Here is a 23,846-nt window from a genome sequence, read left to right as displayed (position 1 = left end):
AATTCCCTCGTGATGTGGGGTAAAACGCCTGGAGAGGTGCCCTCTATAGCCCCACATACGCTGAAAGATCAAGCACAACATATCTAAATAAAGATCAGCGGATTAGGGGGCTTAGAATATAACCGAGGTAGGTATGCCTGCCGTAAGAGGCGACTAAAATACCAAATTGATTCAAGGGGTTGTGTAGCACAACCCTCTCAAGGGGTTGCCAGCACAATATATAGCTTCCCCAATCCAATTGTCAATCTCACCTACCTGTGGCGAATCCTGTTTCATTAAAACCCGAGGCTTTGGCGACCCCGAACTCCTGATGGATCCAGGGGGTGGTAGGGTGGTAGGGCGGGATGACCTAGATGGTTTCATGTGGTCATACCAAATCGTTCCCGAGATGGTCGGGCTAGTACTTTTATGCTGCTTGTTACCGGAACGTACCGGATCTGCATCCGACAAAGGACCATCGACATCGATAACACTCCCCAAGGCCTTGGGGGAGTGTCGTTATCACAACAACAACAACAACATAAAATAATTATAATAATAAAAGGCTTAATGTCCCTATTTTAACATCTAATTTTTTATGTTCCCAAAGACATTTCAAAGCTGTTTGCTAAGAGGAAGAAATTGTTTTTTTGTTTTAAACCAGTCCAATGTCAATACCCTTTAGCGGTAAAAAAAAAAACTACGTACGGAAATGACACTCAACTTCCTGATAAAACCGTGTTTTCGTGCTTTATTTTACTTTAATGTGATTTCAAAATTTTTGCTTGCAAAGTCGAAGGGTAAATAGGATAAACATTACGAGGGTGAAATTATTATAGACATTCATGCTCAAACCAGAGTAATTGGCCAGTAGTGGTGTTTGTAACATGATTTGCGTGCAATAAACTAAAGCTAATAATAATTTTCAAAAATATCTATCAAACAAATTAATAGATTTTTAATACCCTTTTCGTTTTTGCAAAGTTTATGGGAGTTTGAGTTGTGGGTGTTATGTGGACGCTTTGTTTATATATTAAAAATTCTTAATAAATACTTAATAAGCTAAAAAGCAATAAAATTATTTCCCGTGCATGAAATAGACTCTGGCATTGAGGGCCGGAAAAAGCCTGTGATTAAACGGGATTTTCAATCTTGCCCCCAGCAAATGGTCACGTAGAAGCTATGAAAGAAAACTGCAACGTGAAATTTTATAACATTGGAGGGCGGCGGAAATTAAAATTGTAAATAAACTACAAAAACTGCTACTCTTGCAGGATTCGAACTCGCGTACTTTTTTGGAAGCGACAATACGCTATACATCGCGCCACGTCGACTTTGCAAAAACTTGCGCTAATTTCGTACTACACTTTGCTTGATATAACAGCCCAACACAATTTGTTGCATACTTTTAGGCATAACCAAATGTGTAAATGTTGTGTACACAGTGAAAAAAATGTGTTAGAAGAAAAAATTTTATATACTGAAAACAGATATAAAAAATATTTTCTAAAAAAATGTATCACTAAAATATAAAACTCATATGTTGCATAAAACTAAATTAGAGCTTTTGAGGCGTGGTAGATAGCATTTTATATGCTGTGTTTGGTTGTTGGTGGTCGGGATTTTGTGTACAAAGTGCAATCGTTACACTTGCACGTGTTTCTTTTGAAGAAGAAGCGCAAAAGTGTAGGCATCCATAGACATGTGGAGTGGTTTTGATCGTTGCAGTTCGCGTGATGTCGACATACAAAGCACCAACAACAATGCAGGCGGCGGCGGCAATAGTCAACAGGAGACACACATATCAACTATAGCTGGTTCTTTGGTATCAATTGCTTCCATATCACACACACACACACAAGTACGTTATGTGAGTATAAAAATTAATTAATTAAAACAAAAAATATATCCAGCATTCCATGGAAGATCGCAAACTTTCCCCGATTTTCGGAACGCTGTCCTGTTTAATTTTTAATGCCAATATTTTTGAATTATATAACACTTCAACGTACCGAGGAAGAATTTAAAACTATTATCACAATAAAAAAAAATAAATAAAAAATAACATTATTATGAAAAGAAAAAAAGTACAATTTATTATACTAAAAAAATTTGATATAAAAAAGTGAAAAGGCAAAATATGCACAAACCCTAGTTTTCTTACAAACAACCTTTTTATTCCTGCATATTAAATAGCTGAAAAATTTCAGAATAATTATTTCTAGAAACAGCCTAATGTTTGGTTTTCATTACGTCAAAGGGGCTGACCTCAAGAATTGCTTCAAGCCCACTGGTCAATTGGAGTCAAAGGCGTTTCTATTATGCCACATTACTGACTAGAAGTCGATAAAGCAGTGTGTAGCCAAAACCCATTTTAAAATTACTATTCCCATATATTCTCCTTTTCATTGTTTCGCGTTGTTGCACACAAATTACTCATTAATGGGACGCTAGTTGGCAAACGAAACATGTAAGCGAATTGAGTTTCACCGCCTCATTCTGTTTGGCGAACAAGACGCTTACTGAACGATACCTGCATTAGCGATATCGCCGCCTAATGTTACTCTGAAGCTTACGTTTCCGTTTGTGGACTAGCTTTATGTTATTCGTCGACCACACGAAATCATTTGTCACATATGTTTTTGTCCTTTGCTTCAGACACTTCGTTTTCGCTTTTATAGCAGCTGTTCGTGATAGAGAATGCCGATATAACGTGAGCATCGGCTGTTATCGTTTTGCCTGTCGTATCGCTAATCGTGATACAAACGACGCTCGTTTTGGACACGACCGCATCAAAGGCAATGATGCCAAAGAGGATAAATATAATAAGAGCCGTCACTCGTTATTTTTTAGATTTTTACTCGATGTAAACTGTGAGGTAGTCGCTACTTTTGTTTTATGAGGGACATTTTTGAATTGCCTTCCATTTATCCATGCGGCGTTTTCACTTTATGCAAACGTGTTTTTTGGAAAGAGAATTAAATAATTAATTAAATACAGTCGGAAAAATAAACACAAATATCCCATGAAAATGTATAGAAGACATTTATAAACATCTCGCCCAAAAAAAAAAGTAGCGACTACCTCATATTTTACATCGAGTAAATGCCTAAAAAATAACGAGTGACGGCTCTTATTATATTTATCCTCTTTGATGAGGCTGTCAACCAAATTTGCCAACACGTTGGGCAGTTGCCGTTTTTACCTAATGGTCAGTTTAACTGTCTTTTTGTAGTCAAAACAGAAAGAAAAACGCATTTGACGTTATATGACTAGCATTCATTCATATGACCAAGTTTGTGATCAAATTTGCCCTAATGAAAACCAAAAAAAAAATATCTTTTCGATGCAGTTTCCTATGCTTAGTTTTCACTAGGCCAAATTGGACCATATACTTGGAAATATCAATAAAAACAGCCTGCCATACAACTTCAAATGCCAAAGTAACAATTAAATTGACCAATAATAAATAATGCCACATCGTGTGAAACAACGAAAAAGTGTCGTGAAACAAAACAACACAAATTTTAGCGTGGGCTATGCCGACGCACTGCTTTATCGATAACGAGTCAGTAATGTGACATAATGGAAACGCCTTTGATCCCAACTGACCAGCCTGCCAGCTTAAGGCAGTTTTTGATGCCAGTCATTTGACATAAAAAGAGAGAGATAACTAAAAATTAATGTTAAAACTCTAAAACGTTACGCTTATTCAATTCTTTCTTTTAGCAATGTACAAACGATGCGGGTTATGAGACTGAACACACCTCACTTAACTCTGATTTCGATGAGGCTGAGCTGCGGAGAGAACTGTTACGTGATGTAAGCGAGTACCAAAGTTTTCTATTTCTTTTTGCATTAATTTGTATTATTTTGGTTTATTTGCAGAAATGGAAAATGTTATTTGACATGGTAAGTTTTTAATATATGTGGAAATTTTTTTTTAAATAAAATTTTCACAATTGTTTTTGTTTTATCGGCCTATTGATAAAGTATTCAAGGTTCGAAACGAGCTCAAGGCCAGAACAATAATTTTTTGTAATGATTATTGTTTTTTAATTTTTCTAAATTTGAAAAATTTTATTTTGTTTTTGGAATAGTAAGTAGACAATTTTTCAGACAACCTGCCATAGCTGCCCAGATAGATCAATTTCATCAGTACGCTTTAAAAAAACAATAATCATTACAAAAAATTATTGTTCTGGCCTTGAACTCGTTTCGAAACTTGAATATAAAATTTTCACAGTGTAGAATATAATTAGGGGTAGGCAAATTCACTGTTGGTGGTGGTGTAGATGTCAAAGTTAAGGGTGCATTTTGACAACCAATTAAAATTGATTCAATGGTGCAGTGGTAAGCGCAATCTTCTTTCATAGCTTCCACGGATGATCGACGCCGCCGACTTAACCTAAAATTTATCTTTTATTAAATTTTTGTGTAGGTGTAGGACAACTCTTTAATTAGAAATTGAAATTTTTAATTTAAAACTTTGTCAAAGTCTTTAAAAGGCATTGTTTTAAGAGTACATGTTTTTCTCATGAACTTGACACTTAAGATTAAGAAGTATTCGGTTGAGAATTTTCCATGGCAACCCTGCTCAGGACTCAGTCCCAATCCATGGTGTTTCACTCTGACTAGGATTGTCATGAAAAACTCACAACCTTCAGCCAATGTAATGTCCTTTTAAATATTGAATAACGGAGCTACTGTGAATAACGGAGCTTTTGTGAATAACGGAGGAACACGTGAAATGAAACGACAATCTAGAAAGACCATTGTGATTTTGTAGTTGGCGTTGTGATCATAGAACCCTGCCATTAATCCCAAAACTAAAAAAAAAAGACTTTAATGGCTTATTTCGTTTTGTTGATTTTCCGACAGGGTGGATAAATAATGTATATTAGAACGATTTTCCGTCATCCCTTGTCAAATTTGGTTTCGAGACAAACCGGTTTCGTCGTTGTGCCACCACCAGTGTCGATTTTCGTTCAAGAACGCCGAAACCGATTTGTCTCGAACTCAAATTTGACAAGGGATGACGGAAAATCGTTCCAATATACACCAGATTAAACGAGTCGTGACACGCCTTGCACTTCACCAATATTCCCCAAATTCATGTTAACTTAACAGGGTGCAAGACGTAACAGAAAATTCCTTAACGATTTTCTCTGTTCATCTGTTACCAAAAAATTCTCTGATCAGAGCAAATATATTGCAAATTTTGAAACTCATGCTTATAACTGCCTGGCCTGTTAGGCTATGAAACTTAATAATCTATTGTGGCGCAACTGTATGGGTAAGTGAATTGTTGTAGGATTTCGTGGATTCGAAGCCCGCCCCAGTTAAAATCCTTCTTTATTTTTTTTTAGCTGAAATTATAAAAATGCTGATATTGCGCCAAAATAGCAAAATTTTGCCGATAAGCGTGTTTTCTTACAATGCAATATCAAAGCAAAATTTTTTGCAAGAATATATAAAAATGTGCTAAAACCATTTGACAAAAAAGCTAACCAAATTCAAACAATTGTTGAATTACCTTCAAAAAAAATCCTTTATTTTTTTTTTTTTTAGCTGAAATTATAAAATGCTGATATTGCGCCAAAATAGCAAAATTTTGCCGATAAGCTCGTTTTCTTACAATGCAATATCAAATTCATATATACATACGTAAAAATTCACAGTGAGCACGAATGTCGATGATGCCACTTATGCGATATGTGTGTATATATTTATGAAAAACATCTTTTGTAAGAAACTAATTATTACATTTATGTTCATATTTACAATTTGTACCTGTACTCTTTCAACTTCCTCGATCTTCCGAAATTTGTAACTTTTTTTGAAGTTAATTATACATATGTATAAATGAGCATTTAAAATATATAAAGAATATTGACCCGAGAAGTGGAATCGCTGAACATGCTTTATCGAATAGGCACCGAATAAGCGAAGACGATTGTCAATTAATAAAAGCAGAAACAAATAATAGCAGATTAAATATTCTAGAATCTTTACATATATATGTAAACAAAAGTGACTTGGTAAATCGTGATACAGGCCCACTGTATTCGAGTCTATTCGCAGCTCTTCAGTAATGTTTGATGGTTCCGTTTATTGTTATACATACAGACATATATAATTACTTTGTTTTTTGTTCTTGTAACTCTCTTTCTTTAACTTGTTACATTGTATTAGCTTTTTCTAAATTCGTTTGTTTGATTTAGTTAAGCTTACTTTGTTTATTTTTATTTTGTTTTGGTTAGTTGATCGTAACAACTGATAAAGACACTACGTATGTGTCGAAACAATTGGTTTGCTCTTGTATTTTTAATTTAATAAAGACAAAAACAATAAAAATATTGTTTAAACGACTTTAAGGTGTATCAATTTTATATTGTCGTATATATTAACTTATATATTCATAACACATTTAAATATACCTACACAAAGAATTGCTTCATACACACCCCCCTCTATACTTGTTGACTTTTTTCGTGGGTCTGAGCGGCAGTGAACAAATTTGCTTGAAAAAAAGGAACAGATGAACAAAAAGAACGAAAGAACCGAATCTCTGAAATGAACGAAAAAGCGCAACTCTAGCAATGTATTTGTAATTATACATGGTCAGTTGATCAGGAATCGTATTACGTGTTACGATCCGTGATCGAAACTCATTTTTTAAATCACAATAGCTCTGAAATGGTGGATCGGATTAATGACATATTTGAACTAGTGACAAATAGTACTCGTTAGGTCCATAACTTATTATAATTTTTAGGAAAAGTTTGACAGTTGCATAGTTATCGCTTGAGTGAAAAGGATTTTCAGTCACTGATCGTAACACGTAATACAGGGCCAGGTCAGAATAAGGTAATCAAAGATTTGAAACGTAAAATAGTCAAAAACGAAAAAAATTGCCAAACATCGGCGGAATTTTCTATGAACTTGACATTTGCACTTTGTTAGGGTAGAATTAAAAGGGCTATAAAACTGTATACTTGAAATATTATTTCAAATTCCAGAAAAAATGATATAATTAACAAATATAATAAGCAAAATGACATCGACTTTTCGGCTTTTGCCTATCGAAAATTCTATAACTCGATATTTTTAATGGGATTTTCCAACAAAAAAAAACAAAAAAAAGCTTTGTTTAGACTCGAACCTGAAGTATTTGCAGCCTTCAACGAGTGCTTAACAGGCGCGCCAAACTTACTATGGCTTCCGTGTTGTCTTATCTGCTACTTAGACCGCATATACGAATTAGCAACGCCACAAGGCCATTTTCAACCCTCCCTTTACTATTGAAATTAAGCTTTTTTTACCTTTTTTAAAATTTCTAAATTATATTAATTAAATTCAAATTCATATTAAATCATAAAACATGCAAATATATTGCTACAAATAATAAAATTTAAATATAATTAATCCTACTAAATACCTATATTCCCATAAAGAAATCATCTTAAGAGAAAATCCAGAGAATTTATACACCAGCTGAAACTGTTGACAGAGAATTTTCTGCTGTTAACTGGTTAACATTGAAATTGGATTGTGTATGGTGAAGTGCAAGACGTGTTCACATGCAAAAAAGTTGGAGTCTAGCAAAAACTCCTTCGCATTGTGTATAAATTCTCTGGTTTAAGCGTATATATATATTCATTGCGAAACTTCTGCGAAAACGTAGAAGGTTGCAATGAATCCGCGAGGCTTAGAAAAATACTCTCTAGGAATCCCGCTCGTCTGGGGTATCTGAGAGATGAGGGTGGGGACTGGTCGATGAGTAGCGAGGAGTCCCTAAAGCTTTTACTGGACAATAATTTTCCCAATGTCCCAGTTGCACAGGGATCTTCGCCTGCATGGTCGGCAGTCGTTGGCCATGCAGAAGTGCCTGCCATTCCAATACGGGAAAGTCAAATAACCTAGGCTATAGGGCCGTTCAAGCCCTATAAGTCTCCGGGCCCGGATGGAATCATTCCTGCGCAACTTCAAAAGTCTTTGGGGATTTCCTGCCGCTGGTTGGCCATTATCTACACTAACTGCCTCAGGCTTAATTATATCCCGAAGTCTTGGCACACGGTTAGAGTTATCTTCATTCCGAAGGCCGGAAGAAGCTCTCATGTATCACCTAAGGATTTCAGGCCAATCAGCCTCTCGTCGTTTCTTTTTAAGACGTTTGAGCGGTTGATTGACCGGTACCTACGGGAAAGGATACCTCGGGGGTTACTGTCGGCTTCACAGCATGCGTACTGCGAGGGCAGATCGATGGAAACGGCTCCCCATTCGATTGTAAAGCAAATGGAGGGGTCCCTAGAACACAAAGAATATGCTCTGTGTGCTTTTCTAGACATCGAGGGGGCTTTTAACAATGTCACACCGGGGGCAATCGAAAGAGCTCTGGTGGGTTTAGGAGTCGAGGCGGCTCTGGTTGAATTTATTAGCAAACTCCTATGCGGCAGAATTATCGCAGCGGAGTGGGGCCATAATTAAGAGGAAGGTGTGCAGGGGCACGCCACAGGGGGGTGTCTTATCTCCTCTGCTCTGGGTTGTGGTAGTCAACGAGCTTTTTGTGGGGCTGGAAGCCCTGACATGATGCAGATGACATCGCTATCCTAGTCAGAGGCAAATTTCTGGGCACCCTGCGCGATGTTCTGCAGGGCTACCTGGGTACTGTGGCTAGGTGGGCTGAATCATGTGGATTGGCGGTCAACCCGGGAAAAACGGAATTGGTTCTTTTTACAAGGAGATATAAGATGCACGATTTCAGAACTCCCTCGATTGGAGGGGTACCGTTGGTACTTTCTGATAGGGTTAAATATTTGGGGATTGTTTTGGACAAGAAACTGTCCTGGAGACCCAATGTGGATGATCGGGCCAGGAAGGCCGCCGTTGCCTTGTACTGCTACAGAGGGGCTATCGGAAAGAGATGGGGACTCTCGCCAGGAGTAGTACACTGGCTTTATGAGATGGTGGTCAAAACGATTCCTCCAAAATGTTAATGCCAGTGCAACGGACGGCGCTGATCGGTATCAGTGGCGCTCTCAGAACAACACCTACCTTGGCACTGAACGTCATGCTGAGCATATATCCAGTAGATATTGCGGGAAAGGCGGCCGCGGCAAGGTCGTTGGTCAGGCTTCGTGATATGGGCTATGTACCGGAAAGCGGAGTCGGTTGCGGTGAATAGTGGACACACACCATTTGTAGTAGACACATATTTCATTTGCATCTGAGTATAATGCGTATTGAAATTTAGGAGTACTAATTTTCTGCGCAGGAATTTCAGAAGTGGTGTAGATAAAGTTTAACGCTTAGCAGTCCATATAAAGTTTAAGCGTATCTAATATCTAATATCTAATATATATATATCTAATATCTATATATCTATATATCTAATATCTAATCTAATGTATATTATAAATGGGAAAGTTTGGATGTTAAGATGTTTGGATGTTTAGATGTTTGGATGTTTGGATGTTTGGATGTTTGGATGTTTGGATGTTTGGATGTTTGTCCAGACGTTTGTCTTCGTGACTCAATAACGCAAGAACGGCTGGACCGATTTGGATGAAATTTTGCACACATATAGCCAATATTCTAGAAGGATCTACTAGCTATATATTTTTCAAAAGGGGCGTGGTCCCCGCCCCGTAGGAACAGTTATAATTTAATTATTATATTTTTTCGTCTTTGCGACTGAATCACGCCAGAATGGCTACACGGATTTTGATGAAATTTGGGACACAGACAGTAGTCTACTAGCGAAATTTTTTTCGAACATGGAAAGAGGGGAGGGGGTCCCACGACCCCTTCGAGAAATTATTTTTCATAATTTTTACACATTATAACTTTACGTATACTGGCCTTCACCAATATCACAGACTCAAGGGGTCAAATAAGTCGAGGGCTTACAAAGTAAGCAGTGACACCCTCCGCCCGCCCCCCTTTATCTCCCCCTCTGGTGTAAAATCCATAAATAGTTATAACTCAATCTAAATTTTCTCCTAAATCAATAGTTTTTGGTATCTGGTACATACAGAACGAGATCTAGACAATTTTGGAGGAACGATCAGTGGTCCTCTCCTCTACTCCCGCCATCCGCACTCCATCAATTGTTTTTATTAGCACGCTTTTATTAGCTTTACCTGTATGTTTCTATCTAACTTTTTATTCGCTCCAATGCGCCTGCTGCCTTATTAACATGGTTTTATAATTAGCTTCACCTTATTTGTAATCCCGTAAGGGTCATATCGAGACCCTTCCGGGATCATTTCTGGATGGTTTTCGGGATCGGTCCGGGATTACGCCGGGGTAATTTCGGAACTTTTTCGGGCCTATTTCGGGATCATTTTGGGACCCATCCGGGATCATTTCTGTATAGTTTACGGGATCCGTCCGGGATCCCGTCGGGGTTATTTTGGAACATTTTCGGGACTATTCCGGAATCATTTCGGGACTATTTCGCGATCATTTGGGGACCCTTCCGGCATCATTTCTGGATGGTTTTCGGGATCCGTGCGGGATCTCGTCGGGGTCATATGGGGACTTTTTCGGGATCATTTGGGGGCTCTTCCGGCATCATTTCTGGATGGTTTTCGGGATCCGTCCGGGATATCGTCGGGGTCATTTGGGGACTTTTTCGGGATCATTTGGGGGCTCTTCCGGCATCATTTCTGGATGGTTTTCGGGATCCGTCCGGGATCTCGTCGGGGTCATTTGGGGATTTTTTCGGGATCATTTTGGGGCTCATCCGACATCATTTCTAGATGGTTTTCGGGATCCGTCCGGGATCCCGTCGGGGTCATTTCGGGACTTTTTCGCGACTAATACGGGATCATTTGGGAACCCTTTCGGCATCATTTCTGGATGGTTTTCGGGATCCGTCCGGTATCCCGTCGGGGTCATTTCGGTACTTTTTCGCGACTAATACGGGATTATTTGGGAACCCTTTCGGCATCATTTCTGTATGGTTTTCGGGATCCCATTAGGGTAATTTCGGGACTATTAGGGGATCATTTGGGAACATTTCCGGCATCATTTCTGGATAATTTTCGGGATCCGTCCGGGATGCCGACGAGGTCATTTCGGGACTATTTCGGGATCCTTTGGGATACCTACCGGCATCATTTCTGGATGGTTTTTGGGATTCATCCGGGATCCCGTCGTGGTCCTTTCGGGACTTTTTTTCGACTAATACGGGATCATTTGCGGACCCTTTCGGCATCATTTCTGGATAGTTGTCGGGATCCCGTCACAGTCATTTCGGGAATATTAGGGGATCATTTGAGGACCTTTCCGGAATCATTTCTGTATTGTTTTCGGAACCATTTCGGGATCCCGTCAGGGTCATTTTGGGACTTTTTCGGGGCTAATACGGGATCATTTGGGGATCCTCTAGGGGTCGTTTCGTGACTTTTTCTGTTTTATTTCGGGATCATTTGGGGACCCTTCCGGCATAATTTCTTGATGGTTTGCCGGATCCATCAGGGTCATTTCGGGACCATTTTGGGATCATTTGGGGACCCTTCCGGGATCATTTCAGGATCCGTCCGGGATGCCGTAGGAGCCATTTCGGGATTTTTTGTTACTTTTCCGGGATCATTTCTGGATCTGTGCGGGATCCCATTTGGGTCATTTCCGGACTATTTCGGAATCATTTTGGGATCCTTCCGGAATCATTTCTGTATGGTTTTCGCGATCCGTCGTTGATTCCCTCGGAGTCATTTCGGAACCTTTTCTGGAGTATGTCGGGGTCATTTGGGGACTTTTTCGGGATCATTTGGGGCTCTTCCGGCATCATTTCTGGATGGTTTTCGGGATCCGTGCGGGATCTCGTCGGGGTCATTTGGGGACTTTTTCGGGATCATTTGGGGGCTCTTCCGGCATCATTTCTGGATGGTTTTCGGGATCCTTCCGGGATATCGTCGGGGTCATTTGGGGACTTTTTCGGGATCATTTGGGGGCTCTTCCGGCATCATTTCTGGATGGTTTTCGGGATCCGTCCGGGATCCCATCAGGGTAATTTCGGGACTATTAGGGGATCATTTGTGGACTTTTCCGGCATCATTTCTGGATAATTTTCGGTATCCGTCCGGGATGCCGACGAGGTCATTTTGGGACCTTCCCAAGATCATTTCTGGATGGATTTCGGGATTTGTCCGGGATGCCCTCAGGGTCATTTTGGGACTATTAGTTGAGCATTTGAGGACCGTTCCGGCATCACTTCTGGATGGTTTTCGGTATCCGTTCAGATTCCCGTCGGAATAATTGCGGGACTTTTTCGGGATCATTGGGGTCCCTTCCGACATCATTTCTGGATGGTTTTTGGGATTCGTCCGGCATCCCGTCGGGGTCATTTCGGGACTTTTTCTCGACTAATACGGGATCATTTGCGGGCCCTTTCGGTATCATTTCTGGATAGTTGTCGGGATCCATTCGGGATCCCGTCAGGGTCTTTTCGGAACTATAGGGAGATCATTTGAGGACCTTTCCGGCATCATTTCTGGTTAGTTTTCGGGATCCTTTCGGGGTCCCATCAGGGTCATTTCGGGACTTTTTCGGCATCATTTAAGATTGGCTTTCAGGATTCGTCCGGGATCCGTCAGGGTAATTTCTGGACTTTTCCCAGGCTATTTCGGGATAATTTTGGGACCCTCCCAAGATCATTTCTGGATGGATTTCGGGATCTGTCCGGGATGCCGTCAGGGTCATTTTGGGACTATTAGGTGATCATTTGAGGACCTTTTTGGCATCACTTCTGGATGGTTTTCGGTATCCGCTCAGGATCCCGTCGGAATTATTGCGGGACTTTTTCGGGATCATTTGGTGTCCCTTCCGGCATCATTTCTGGATGGTTTTTGGGATTCGTCCGGCATCCCGTCGGGTTCATTTCGGGACTTTTTCTCGACTAATACGGGATCATTTGCGGACCCTTTCGGCATAATTTCTGGATAGTTGTCGGGATCCGTTCGGGATCCCGTCACGGTCATTTCGGAACTATTAGGGGATCATTTGAGGACCTTTCCGGCATGATTTCTGGATAGTTTTTGGAATCCTTTCGGGATCCCGTCAGGGTCATTTCGGGGCTTTTTCGGGATCATTTAAGGATGGCTTTCAGGATTCGTCCGGGAACCCGTCAGGGTAATTTCTGGACTTTTCCGAAACTATTTCGGGATCATTTTGGGACCTTCCCAAGATCATTTCTGGATGGATTTCGGGATTTGTCCGGGATGCCCTCAGGGTCATTTTGGGACTATTAGGTGAACATTTGAGGACCGTTCCGGCATCACTTCTGGATGGTTTTCGGTATCCGTTCAGATTCCCGTCGGAATAATTGCGGGACTTTTTCGGGATTATTTGGTGTCCCTTCCGGCATCATTTCTGGATGGTTTTTGGGATTCGTCCGGCATCCCGTCGGGTTCATTTCGGGACTTTTTCTCGACTAATACGGGATCATTTGCGGGCCCTTTCGGCATCATTTCTAGATAGTTGTCGGGATCCGTTCGGGATCCCGTCAGGGTCTTTTCGGAACTATTAGGTGATCATTTGAGGACATTTCCGGCATCATTTCTGGATATTTTTCGGTATCCTTTCGGGGTCCAGTCAGGGACTTTTTCGGGATCATTTAGAGATGGCTTTCAGGATTCGTCCGGGAACCCGTCAGGGTAATTTCTGAACTTTTCCGAGGCTATTTCGGGATAATTTTGGGACCTTCCCAAGATCATTTCTGGATGGATTTTGGGATCAGTCCGGGATGCCGTCAGGGTCATTTTGCTATTAGGCGATCATTTGAGGACCTTTCCGGCATCACTTCTGGATGGTTTTCGGTATCCGATCAGGATCCCCTCGGAATCATTGCGGGACTTTTTCGGGATCATTTGGGGTCCCTCCCAAGATCATTTCTGGATGGATTTCGGGATCTGTCCGGGATCCCGTCAGGGTCATTTAGGGGTGCGTTCGAGATCCCGTCAGGGTCATTTCGGGACTTCTTCGGGACTATATCGGGATCATTTCTGGATGGTTTATGGGATCCGTCCATGACCCCTTAAGGGTCATTTCGGGACTATTAGGTGATCATTTGAGGACCTTTCCGGCATCACTTCTGGATGATTTTCGGTATCCGTTCGGGATCCCGTCGGAATCAATGCGGGACTTTTACGGAATCATTTGGGATTCCTTCCGGCATCATTTCTGGATGGTTTTCGGGATTTGTCCGGGATCCCGTCGGGGTTATTTCGGGACCTTTTCGGGGCTAATACGGGATCATTTGGGGATCCTCTAGGGGTCGTTTCGTGACTTCTTCTGTATTATTTCGGGATCATTTTGGGACCCTTTCGGCATAATTTCTTGATGGTTTGCCGGATCCATCAGGGTCATTTCGGGACCATTTTGGGATCATTTGGGGACCCTTCCGAGATCATTTCTGGATCCGTCCGGGATGCCGTAGGAGCCATTTCGGTATTTTTTGTTACTTTTCCGGGATAGTTTTTGCACCCTTCCGGGATCATTTCTGGATCTGTGCGGGATCCCATCTGGGTCAATTGCGGACTATTTCGGGATCATTTTGGAATCCTTCCGGAATCATTTCTGCATGGTTTTCGCGATCCATCGTGGATCCCCTCGGAGCCATTTCGGAACTTTTTCTGGAGTTAGTCGGGATAATTTAGGGACCCTTCCTGGATGTTTTCTGGATGGTTTTTGAGATCCGCCCGGGAGCCCGTCAGGGTCATTTCGGAACCTTTTCGGGATCATTTTGGAACACCTTCAGGGATCATTTCTGTGTGGTTCTCTGGATACGTCTAGAATCGTGTCGCTCTCATTTCGGGTTTTTTTGGGACTATTCGGGGAACTTTTGGAGACCCTTTCGGGGCATTTCTGGATGGTTTTCGGGATCCGTCCGCGATAGCGTTGGCGTCATTTCGTAGCTTTTTCTGGATAATTTCGGGATCATTTGGGATCCTATCAGGTTATCAGCTCATTTAGTTCTTTTTTTTACTCAGTTACAAAAATAAAATGCAGTAGACAGAAAACAAAATTTTAAACAGATAATAAGCAGGCTAACGCGAATACCCCATATATTTAAAATTTTCCTTGCGGACGGGGCCGCGGGTAAAGGCTAGTCTAATATATATTATAAATGGGAAAGTTTGGATGTTAAGATGTTTGGATGTTTGGATGTTTGGATGTTTAGATGTTTGGATGTTTGGATGTTTGGATGTTTGGATGTTTGGATGTTTGGATGTTTGGATGTTTGTCCAGACGTTTGTCTTTGTGACTCAATAACGCAAGAACGGCTGGACCGATTTGGATGAAATTTTGCACACATATAGCCAATAGTCTAGAAGGATCTACTAGCTATATATTTTTCAAAAGGGGCGTGGCCCCCGCCCCCTAGGAACAGTTATAATTTAATTATTATATTTTTTCGTCTTTGCGACTGAATCACGCCAAAATGGCTACACGGATTTTGATGAAATTTGGGACACAGACAGTAGTCTACTAGCGAAATTTTTTTCGAACATGGAAAGAGGGGTGGGGGTCCCACGACCCTTCGAGAAATTATTTTTCATAATTTTTACACATTATAACTTTACGTATACTGGCCTTCACCAATATCACAGACTCAAGGGGTCAAATAAGTCGAGGGCTTACAAAGTAAGCAGTGACACCTTCCGCCCGCCCCCCTTTATCTCCCCCTCTGGTGTAAAATCCATAAATTGTTATAACTCAATCTAAATTTTCTCCTAAATCAATAGTTTTTGGTATCTGGTACATACAGAACGAGATCTAGACAATTTTGGAGGAACGATCAGTGGTCCTCTCCTCTACTCCCGCCATCCGCCCTCCATCAATTGTTTTTATTAGCACGCTTTTATTAGCTTTACCTGTATGTTTCTATCTAACTTTTTATTCGCTCCAATGCGCCTGCTGCCTTATTAACATGGTTTTATAATTAGCTTCACCTTATTTGTAATCCCGTAAGGGTCATATCGAGACCCTTCCGGGATCATTTCTGGATGGTTTTCGGGATCGGTCCGGGATTACGCCGGGGTAATTTCGGGACTTTTTCGGGACTATTTCGGGATCATTTTGGGACCCTTCCGGGATCATTTCTGTATAGTTTACGGGATCCGTCCGGGATCCCGTCGGGGTTATTTTGGAACATTTTCGGGACTATTCCGGAATCATTTCGGAACTATTTCGCGATCATTTGGGGACCCTTCCGGCATCATTTCTGGATGGTTTTCGGGATCCGTGCGGGATCTCGTCGGGGTCATATGGGGACTTTTTCGGGATCATTTCAGGGCTCTTCCGGCATCATTTCTGGATGGTTTTCGGGATCCGTCCGGGATATCGTCGAGGTCATTTGGGGACTTTTTCGGGATCATTTGGGGGCTCTTCCGGCATCATTTCTGGATGGTTTTCGGGATCCGTCCGAGATCTCGTCGGGGTCATTTGGGGACTTTTTCGGGATCATTTTGGGGCTCATCCGGCATCATTTCTGGATGGTTTTCGGGATCCGTCCGGGATCCCGTCGGGGTAATTTCGGGACTTTTTCGCGACTAATACGGGATCATTTGGGAACCCTTTCGGCATCATTTCTGGATGGTTTTCGGGATCCGTCCGGGATCCCGTCGGGGTCATTTCGGGACTTTTTCGCGACTAATACGGGATCATTTGGGAACCCTTTCGGTATCATTTCTGGATGGTTTTCGGGATCCGTCCGGGATCCCATTAGGGTAATTTCGGGACTATTAGGGGATCATTTGGGAACCTTTCCGGCATCATTTCTGGATAATTTTCGGGATCCGTCCGGAATGCCGACGAGGTCATTTCGGGACTATTTCGGGATCATTTGGGATACCTACCGGCATCATTTCTGGATGGTTTTTGGGATTCGTCCGGGATCCCGTCGTGGTCCTTTCGGGACTTTTTTTCGACTAATACGGGATCATTTGGGGACCCTTTCGGCATCATTTCTGGATAGTTGTCGGGATCCCGTCACGGTCATTTCGGGACTATTAGGGGATCATTTGAGGACCTTTCCGGCATCATTTCTGTATTGTTTTCGGAATCCTTTCGGGATCCCGTCAGGGCCATTTTGGGACTTTTTTGGGGCTAATACGGGATCATTTGGGGATCCTCTAGGGGTCGTTTCGTGACTTTTTCTGTTTTATTTCGGGATCATTTGGGAACCCTTCCGGCATAATTTCTTGATGGTTTGCCGGATCCATCAAGGTCATTTCGGGACCATTTTGGGATCATTTGGGGACCCTTCCGAGATCATTTCTGGATCCGTCCGGGATGCCGTAGGAGCCATTTCGGGATTTTTTGTTACTTTTCCGGGATAGTTTTTGGACCCTTCCGGGATCATTTCTGGATCTGTGCGGGATCCCATCTGGGTCATTTCCGGACTATTTCGGGATCATTTTGGGATCCTTCCGGAATCTTTTCTGTATGGTTTTCGCGATCCGTCGTTGATTCCCTCGGAGCCATTTCGGAACCTTTTCTGGAGTATGTCGGGGTCATTTGGGGACTTTTTCGGGATCATTTGGGGCTCTTCCGGCATCATTTCTGGATGGTTTTCGGGATCCGTGCGGGATCTCGTCGGGGTCATTTGGGGACTTTTTCGGGATCATTTGGGGCTCTTCCGGCATCATTTCTGGATGGTTTTCGGGATCCGTCCGGGATCCCATCAGGGTAATTTCGGGACTATTAGGGGATCATTTCTGGACCTTTCCGGCATCATTTCTGGATAAGTTTCGGTATCCGTCCGGGATGCCGACGAGGTCATTTCGGGATTATTTCGGGATCATTTGGGATACCTACCGGCATCATTTCTGGATGGTTTTTGGGATTCGTCCGGGATCCCGTCGGGGTCATTTCGGGACTTTTTCTCGACTAATACGGGATCATTTGCGGACCCTTTCGGCATAATTTCTGGATAGTTGTCGGGATCCGTTCGGGATCCCGTCACGGTCATTTCGGAACTATTAGGGGATCATTTGAGGACCTTTCCGGCATCATTTCTGGATAGTTTTTGGAATCCTTTCGGGATCCTGTCAGGGTCATTTCGGTGCTTTTTCGGGATCATTTAAGGATGGCTTTCAGGATTCGTCCGGGAACCCGTCAGGGTAATTTCTGGACTTTTCCGAGACTATTTCGGGATCATTTTGGGACCTTCTCAAGATCATTTCTGGATGGATTTCGGGATTTGTCCGGGATGCCCTCAGGGTCATTTTGGGACTATTAGGTGAGCATTTGAGGACCGTTCCGGCATCACTTCTGGATGGTTTTCGGTATCCGTTCAGATTCCCGTCGGAATAATTGCGGGACTTTTTCGGGATCATTGGGGTCCCTTCCAAAATCATTTCTGGATGGTTTTTGGGATTCGTCCGGCATCCCGTCGGGGTCATTTCGGGACTTTTTCTCGACTAATACGGGATCATTTGCGGGCCCTTTCGGTATCATTTCTGGATAGTTGTCGGGATCCGTTCGGGATCCCGTCAGGGTCTTTTCGGAACTATTAGGTGATCATTTGAGGACATTTCCGGCATCATTTCTGGATAGTTTTCGGGATCCTTTCAGGGTCCAGTCAGGGTCATTTCGGGATCATTTAGAGATGGCTTTCAGGATTCGTCCGGGAACCCGTCAGGGTAATTTCTGAACTTTTCCGATACTATTTCGGGATAATTTTGGGACCTTCCCAAGATCATTTCTGGATGGATTTTGGGATCAGTCCGGGATGCCGTCAGGGTCATTTTGGTATTAGGGATCATTTGAGGACCTTTCCGGCATCACTTCTGGATGGTTATCGGTATCCGATCAGGATCCCCTCGGAATCATTGCGGGACTTTTTCGGGATCATTTGGGGTCCCTCCCAAGATCATTTCTGGATGGATTTCGGGATCTGTCCGGGATCCCGTCAGGGTCATTTAGGGGTGCGTTCGAGATCCCGCCAGGGTCATTTCGGGACTTCTTCGGGAATATATCGGGATCATTTCTGGATGGTTTATGGGATCCGTCCATGACCCCTTAAGGGTCATTTCGGGACTATTAGGTGATCATTTGAGGACCTTTCCGGCATCACTTCTGGATGATTTTCGGTATCCGTTCGGGATCCCGTCGGAATCAATGCGGGACTTTTACGGACTCATTTGGGATTCCTTCCGGCATCATTTCTGGATGGTTTTCGGGATTTGTCCGGGATCCCGTCGGGGTTATTTCGGGACCTTTTCGGGGCTAATACGGGATCATTTGGGGATCCTCTAGGGGTCGTTTCGTGACTTTTTCTGTATTATTTCGGGATCATTTTGGGACCCTTTCGGCATAATTTCTTGACGGTTTGCCGGATCCATCAGGGTCATTTCGGGACCATTTTGGGATCATTTGGGGACCCTTCCGAGATCATTTCTGGATCCGTCCGGGATGCCGTAGGAGCCATTTCGGGATTTTTTGTTACTTTTCCGGGATAGTTTTTGCACCCTTCCGGGATCATTTCTGGATCTGTGCGGGATGCCCATCTGGGTCAATTCCGGACTATTTCGGGATCATTTTGGAATCCTTCCGGAATCGTTTCTATATGGTTTTCGCGATCCATCGTGGATCCCCTCGGAGCCATTTCGGAACTTTTTCTGGAGTTAGTCGGGATAATTTAGGGACCCTTCCTGGATATTTTCTGGATGGTTTCTGAAATCCGTCCGGGAGCCCGTCAGGGTAATTTCGGAACTTTTTCGGGACTATTTCGGGATAAATTTGGTACCCTTCAGGCATCATTTCTGTGTGGTTATCTGGATAAGTCTAGAATCGTGTCGTTGTCATTTCGGGTTTTTTTGGGACTACTTCGGGAACTTTTGGAAACACTTCCGGGGCATTTCCGGATGGTTTTCGGGATCCGTCCGCGATAGCGTCGGGGTCATTTCGTGGCTTTTTCTGGATAATTTCGTTATCATTTTGGGATCCTATCAGGTTATCAGCTCATAAAGTTCTTTTTTTTACTCAATTACAAAAATAAAATGCATTAGACAGAAAAAAAATTTTAAACAGATAACTTTATAAGCAGGCTAACGTGAATAGCCCACATATTTCATTTTCTCCTTGCGGACGGGGCCGCGGGTAAAGGCTAGTATATTATAAATTGCAAAGTTTGGATGTTAAGATGTTTGAATGTTTGGATGTTTGGATGTTTGTCCAGACGTTTGTCTTTGTGACTCAATAACGCAAGAACGGCTGGGCCGATTTGTATGAAATTTTGCACACATATAGCCAATAGTCTAGAAGGATCTACTAGCTATATATTTTTCAAAAGGGGCGTGGTCCCCGCCCCCTAGGAACAGTTATAATTTGATTATTATATTTTTTCGTCTTTGCGACTGAATCACGCTAGAATGGCTACACGGATTTTGATGAAATTTGGGACACAGACAGTAGTCTACTAGCGGAATTTTTTTCGAACATGGAAAGAGGGGTGGGGGTCCCACGACCCCTTCGATCAATTATTTTTTAATAATTTTTACACATTATAACTTTACGTATACTGGCCTTCACGAATATCACAGACTCAAGGGGTCAAATAAGTCGAGGGCTTACAGAGTAAGCAGTGACACCCTCCGCCCGCCCCCTTTATCTCCCCCTCTGGTGTAAAATCTATAAATTGTTATAACTCAATATAAATTTTCTCATAAATCAATAGTTTTTGGTATCTGGTACATACAGATCGAGATCTAGACAATTTTGGAGGAACGATCAGTGGTCCTCTCCTCTACTCCCGCCATCCGCCCTCCATCAATTGTTTTTATTAGCACGCTTTTATTAGCTTTACCTGTATGTTTCTATGTAACTTTTTATTCGCTCAAATGCGCATGCTGCCTTATTAACATGGTTTTATAATTAGCTTCACCTTATTTGTAATCCCGTAAGGGTCATATCGAGACCCTTCCGGGATCATTTCTGGATGGTTTTCGGGATCGGTCCGGGATTACGCCGGGGTAATTTCGGGACTTTTTCGGGACTATTTCGGGATCATTTTGGGACCCTTCCGGGATCATTTCTGTATAGTTTTCGGGATCCGTCCGGGATCCCGTCGGGGTTATTTGGGACATTTTCGGGACTATTCCGGAATCATTTCGGGACTATTTCGCGATCATTTGGGGACCCTTCCGGCATCATTTCTGGATGGTTTTCGGGATCCGTCCGGGATCCCGTCGGGGTACTTTCGGGATCATTTGCGTACCTTCGAGAGATAAATTCTTGATGGTTTCCGGGATCATTACGGGACTTTTTCGGGGTTATTTTGGGTCCCTTTAGGCATCATTTCTGGATGGTCCTCGGGATTCGTCCGCCATCCCGTCGGGGTCATTTCGGGACTTTTTCGCGACTAATACGGGATCATTCGGCATCATTTCTGGATGGTTTTCGGGATCCGTCCGGGATCTCATCGGGGTCATTTGGGGACTTTTTCGGGATCATTTGGGGGCTCTTCCGGCATCATTTCTGGATGGTTTTCGGGATCCGTCCGGGATCTCGTCGGGGTCATTTGGGGACTTTTTCGGGATCATTTGGGGGCTCTTCCGGCATCATTTCTGGATGGTTTTCGGGATCCGTCCGGGATCTCGTCGGGGTCATTCGGGGACTTTTTCGCGACTAATACGGGATCATTTGGGAACCCTTTTGGCATCATTTCTGGATGATTTTCGGGATCCGTCCGGGATCCCATTAGGGTAATTTCGGGAATATTAGGGGATCATTTGTGGACCTTTCCGGCATCATTTCTGGATAATTTTCGGGATCCGTCCGGGATGCCGACGAGGTCATTTCGGGACTATTTCGGGATCATTTGGGATACCTACCGGCATCACTTCTGGATGGGTTTTTGGGATTCGTCCGGGATCCCGTCGGGGTCATTTCGGGACTTTTTCTCGACTAATACGGGATCATTTGCGGACCCTTTCGGCATCATTTCTGGATAGTTGTCGGGATCCGTTCGGGATCCCGTCACGGTCATTTCGGGACTATTAGGGGATCATTTGAGGACCTTTCCGGCATCATTTTTGGATTGTTTTTGGAATCCTTTTTTCATGGAATTTCTGGACTTTTCCGAGACTATTTCGTGATCATTTTGGGACCTTCCCAAGATCGTTTCTGGATGGATTTCGGGATCGGTCCGGGATGCCGTCAGGGTCATTTTGGTACTATTAGGTGATCATTTGAGGACCTTTCCGGCATCACTTCTGGATGGTTTTCGGTATCCGTTCAGGATCCCGTCGGAATAATTGCGGGACTTTTTCGGGATCATTTGGGGTCCCTTCCGGCATCATTTCTGGATGGTTTTTGGGATTCGTCCGGCATCCCGTCATGGCCATTTTGGGACTTTTTCTCGACTAATACGGGATAATTTGCGGGCCCTTTCGGTATCATTGCTGGATAGTTGTCGGGATCCGTTCGGGATCCCGTCAGGGTCTTTTCGGAACTATTAGGGGATCATTTGAGGACCTTTCCGGCATCATTTCTGGATTGTTTTTGGAATCCTTTCGGAATCCCGTCAGGGTCATTTTGGGACTTTTTCGGGATCATTTAAGGATGGCTTTCAGGATTCGTCCGGGAACCCGTCAGGGTAATTTCTGGACTTTTCGGAGACTATTTCGGGATCATTTTGTGACCTTCCCAAGATCGTTTCTGGATGGATTTCGGAATCGGTCCGGGATGCCGTCAGGGTCATTTTGGGACTATTAGGTGATCATTTGAGGACCTTTCCGGCATCACTTCTGGATGGTTTTCGGTATCCGTTCAGGATCCCGTCGGAATAATTGCGGGACTTTTTCGGGATCATTTGGGGTCCCTTCCGGCATCATTTCTGGATGGTTTTTGGGATTCGTCCGGCATCCCGTCGGGGTCTTTTCGGGACTTTTTCTCGACTAATACGGGATCATTTGGGGGCTCTTCCGGCATCACTTCTGGATGGTTTTCGGGATCCGTCCGGGATCCCGTCGGGGTCGTTTCGGGATTTTTTCGCGACTAATACGGGATCATTTGGGAACCCTTTCGGCATGGTTTCCGGGATCCGTCCGGAATCCCATCAGGGTAATATCGGGACTATTAGGGGATCATTTGGGGACCTTTCCAGCATCATTTCTGGATAATTTTCGGGATCTGTCCGGGATGCCGACGAGGTCATTTCGGGATTATTTCGGGATCATTTAAGGATGGCTTTCAGGATTCATCCGGGAACACGTCAGTGTAATTTCTGGAATTTTCCGAGAATTTTTCGGGATCATTTGGGGTCCCTCCCAAGATCATTTCTGGATAGATTTCGGGATCTGTCCGGGATCCCGTCAGGGTCATTTAGGGATGCGTTCGAGATCCCGTCAGGGTCCTTTCGGGACTTCTTCGGGACTATATCGGATCATTTCTGGATGGTTTACGGGATCCGTCCAGGATCCCTTAAGGGTCATTTCCGGACTATTAGGTGATCATTTGAGGACCTTTCCGGCATCACTTCTGGATGATTTTCAGTATCCGTTCGGGATCTCGTCGGAATCATTGCGGGACTTTTTCGGAATCATTTGGTACCCCTTCCGGCATCATTTCTGGATGGTTTTCGGGATTTGTCCGGAATCACGTCGGGGTTATTTCGGGACCTTTTCGGGGCTAATGCGGGATCATTTGGGGATGCTCTATGGGTCGTTTCGTGACTTTTTCTGTTTTATTTCGGGATCATTTGGGGACCCTTCCGGCATAATTTCATGATGGTTTGCCGTATCCATCAGGGTCATTTCGGGACCGTTTTGGGATCATTTGGGGACCCTTCCGAGATCATTTCTGGATCCGTCCGGGATGCCGTAGGAGCCATTTCGGGAGTTTTTGTTACT

At 43.3% G+C, this 23,846-nt stretch overlaps 1 protein-coding gene across 1 annotated transcript in view; it reads left to right on the top strand.

Annotated features, from left to right (window-relative positions):
* The first annotated feature begins 1,681 nt into the window (after positions 1-1,681).
* The window catches only part of stet (stem cell tumor), a 108,055-nt gene continuing 85,890 nt past the window's right edge, over positions 1,682-23,846 (top strand). Inside the window, exons 1-3 of the mRNA XM_067789810.1 lie at positions 1,682-1,849; positions 3,709-3,801; positions 3,868-3,891. Of these exons, the coding sequence (XP_067645911.1) occupies positions 1,682-1,849; positions 3,709-3,801; positions 3,868-3,891 (285 nt within the window). The remainder of the gene's footprint in view (positions 1,850-3,708; positions 3,802-3,867; positions 3,892-23,846) is intronic.

Source organism: Eurosta solidaginis, chromosome 5 (genome assembly GCF_040869045.1).
Source record: "Eurosta solidaginis isolate ZX-2024a chromosome 5, ASM4086904v1, whole genome shotgun sequence".
Taxonomy (NCBI): domain Eukaryota; kingdom Metazoa; phylum Arthropoda; class Insecta; order Diptera; family Tephritidae; genus Eurosta; species Eurosta solidaginis.
This window is presented reverse-complemented; position numbering and strand designations above follow the sequence as displayed.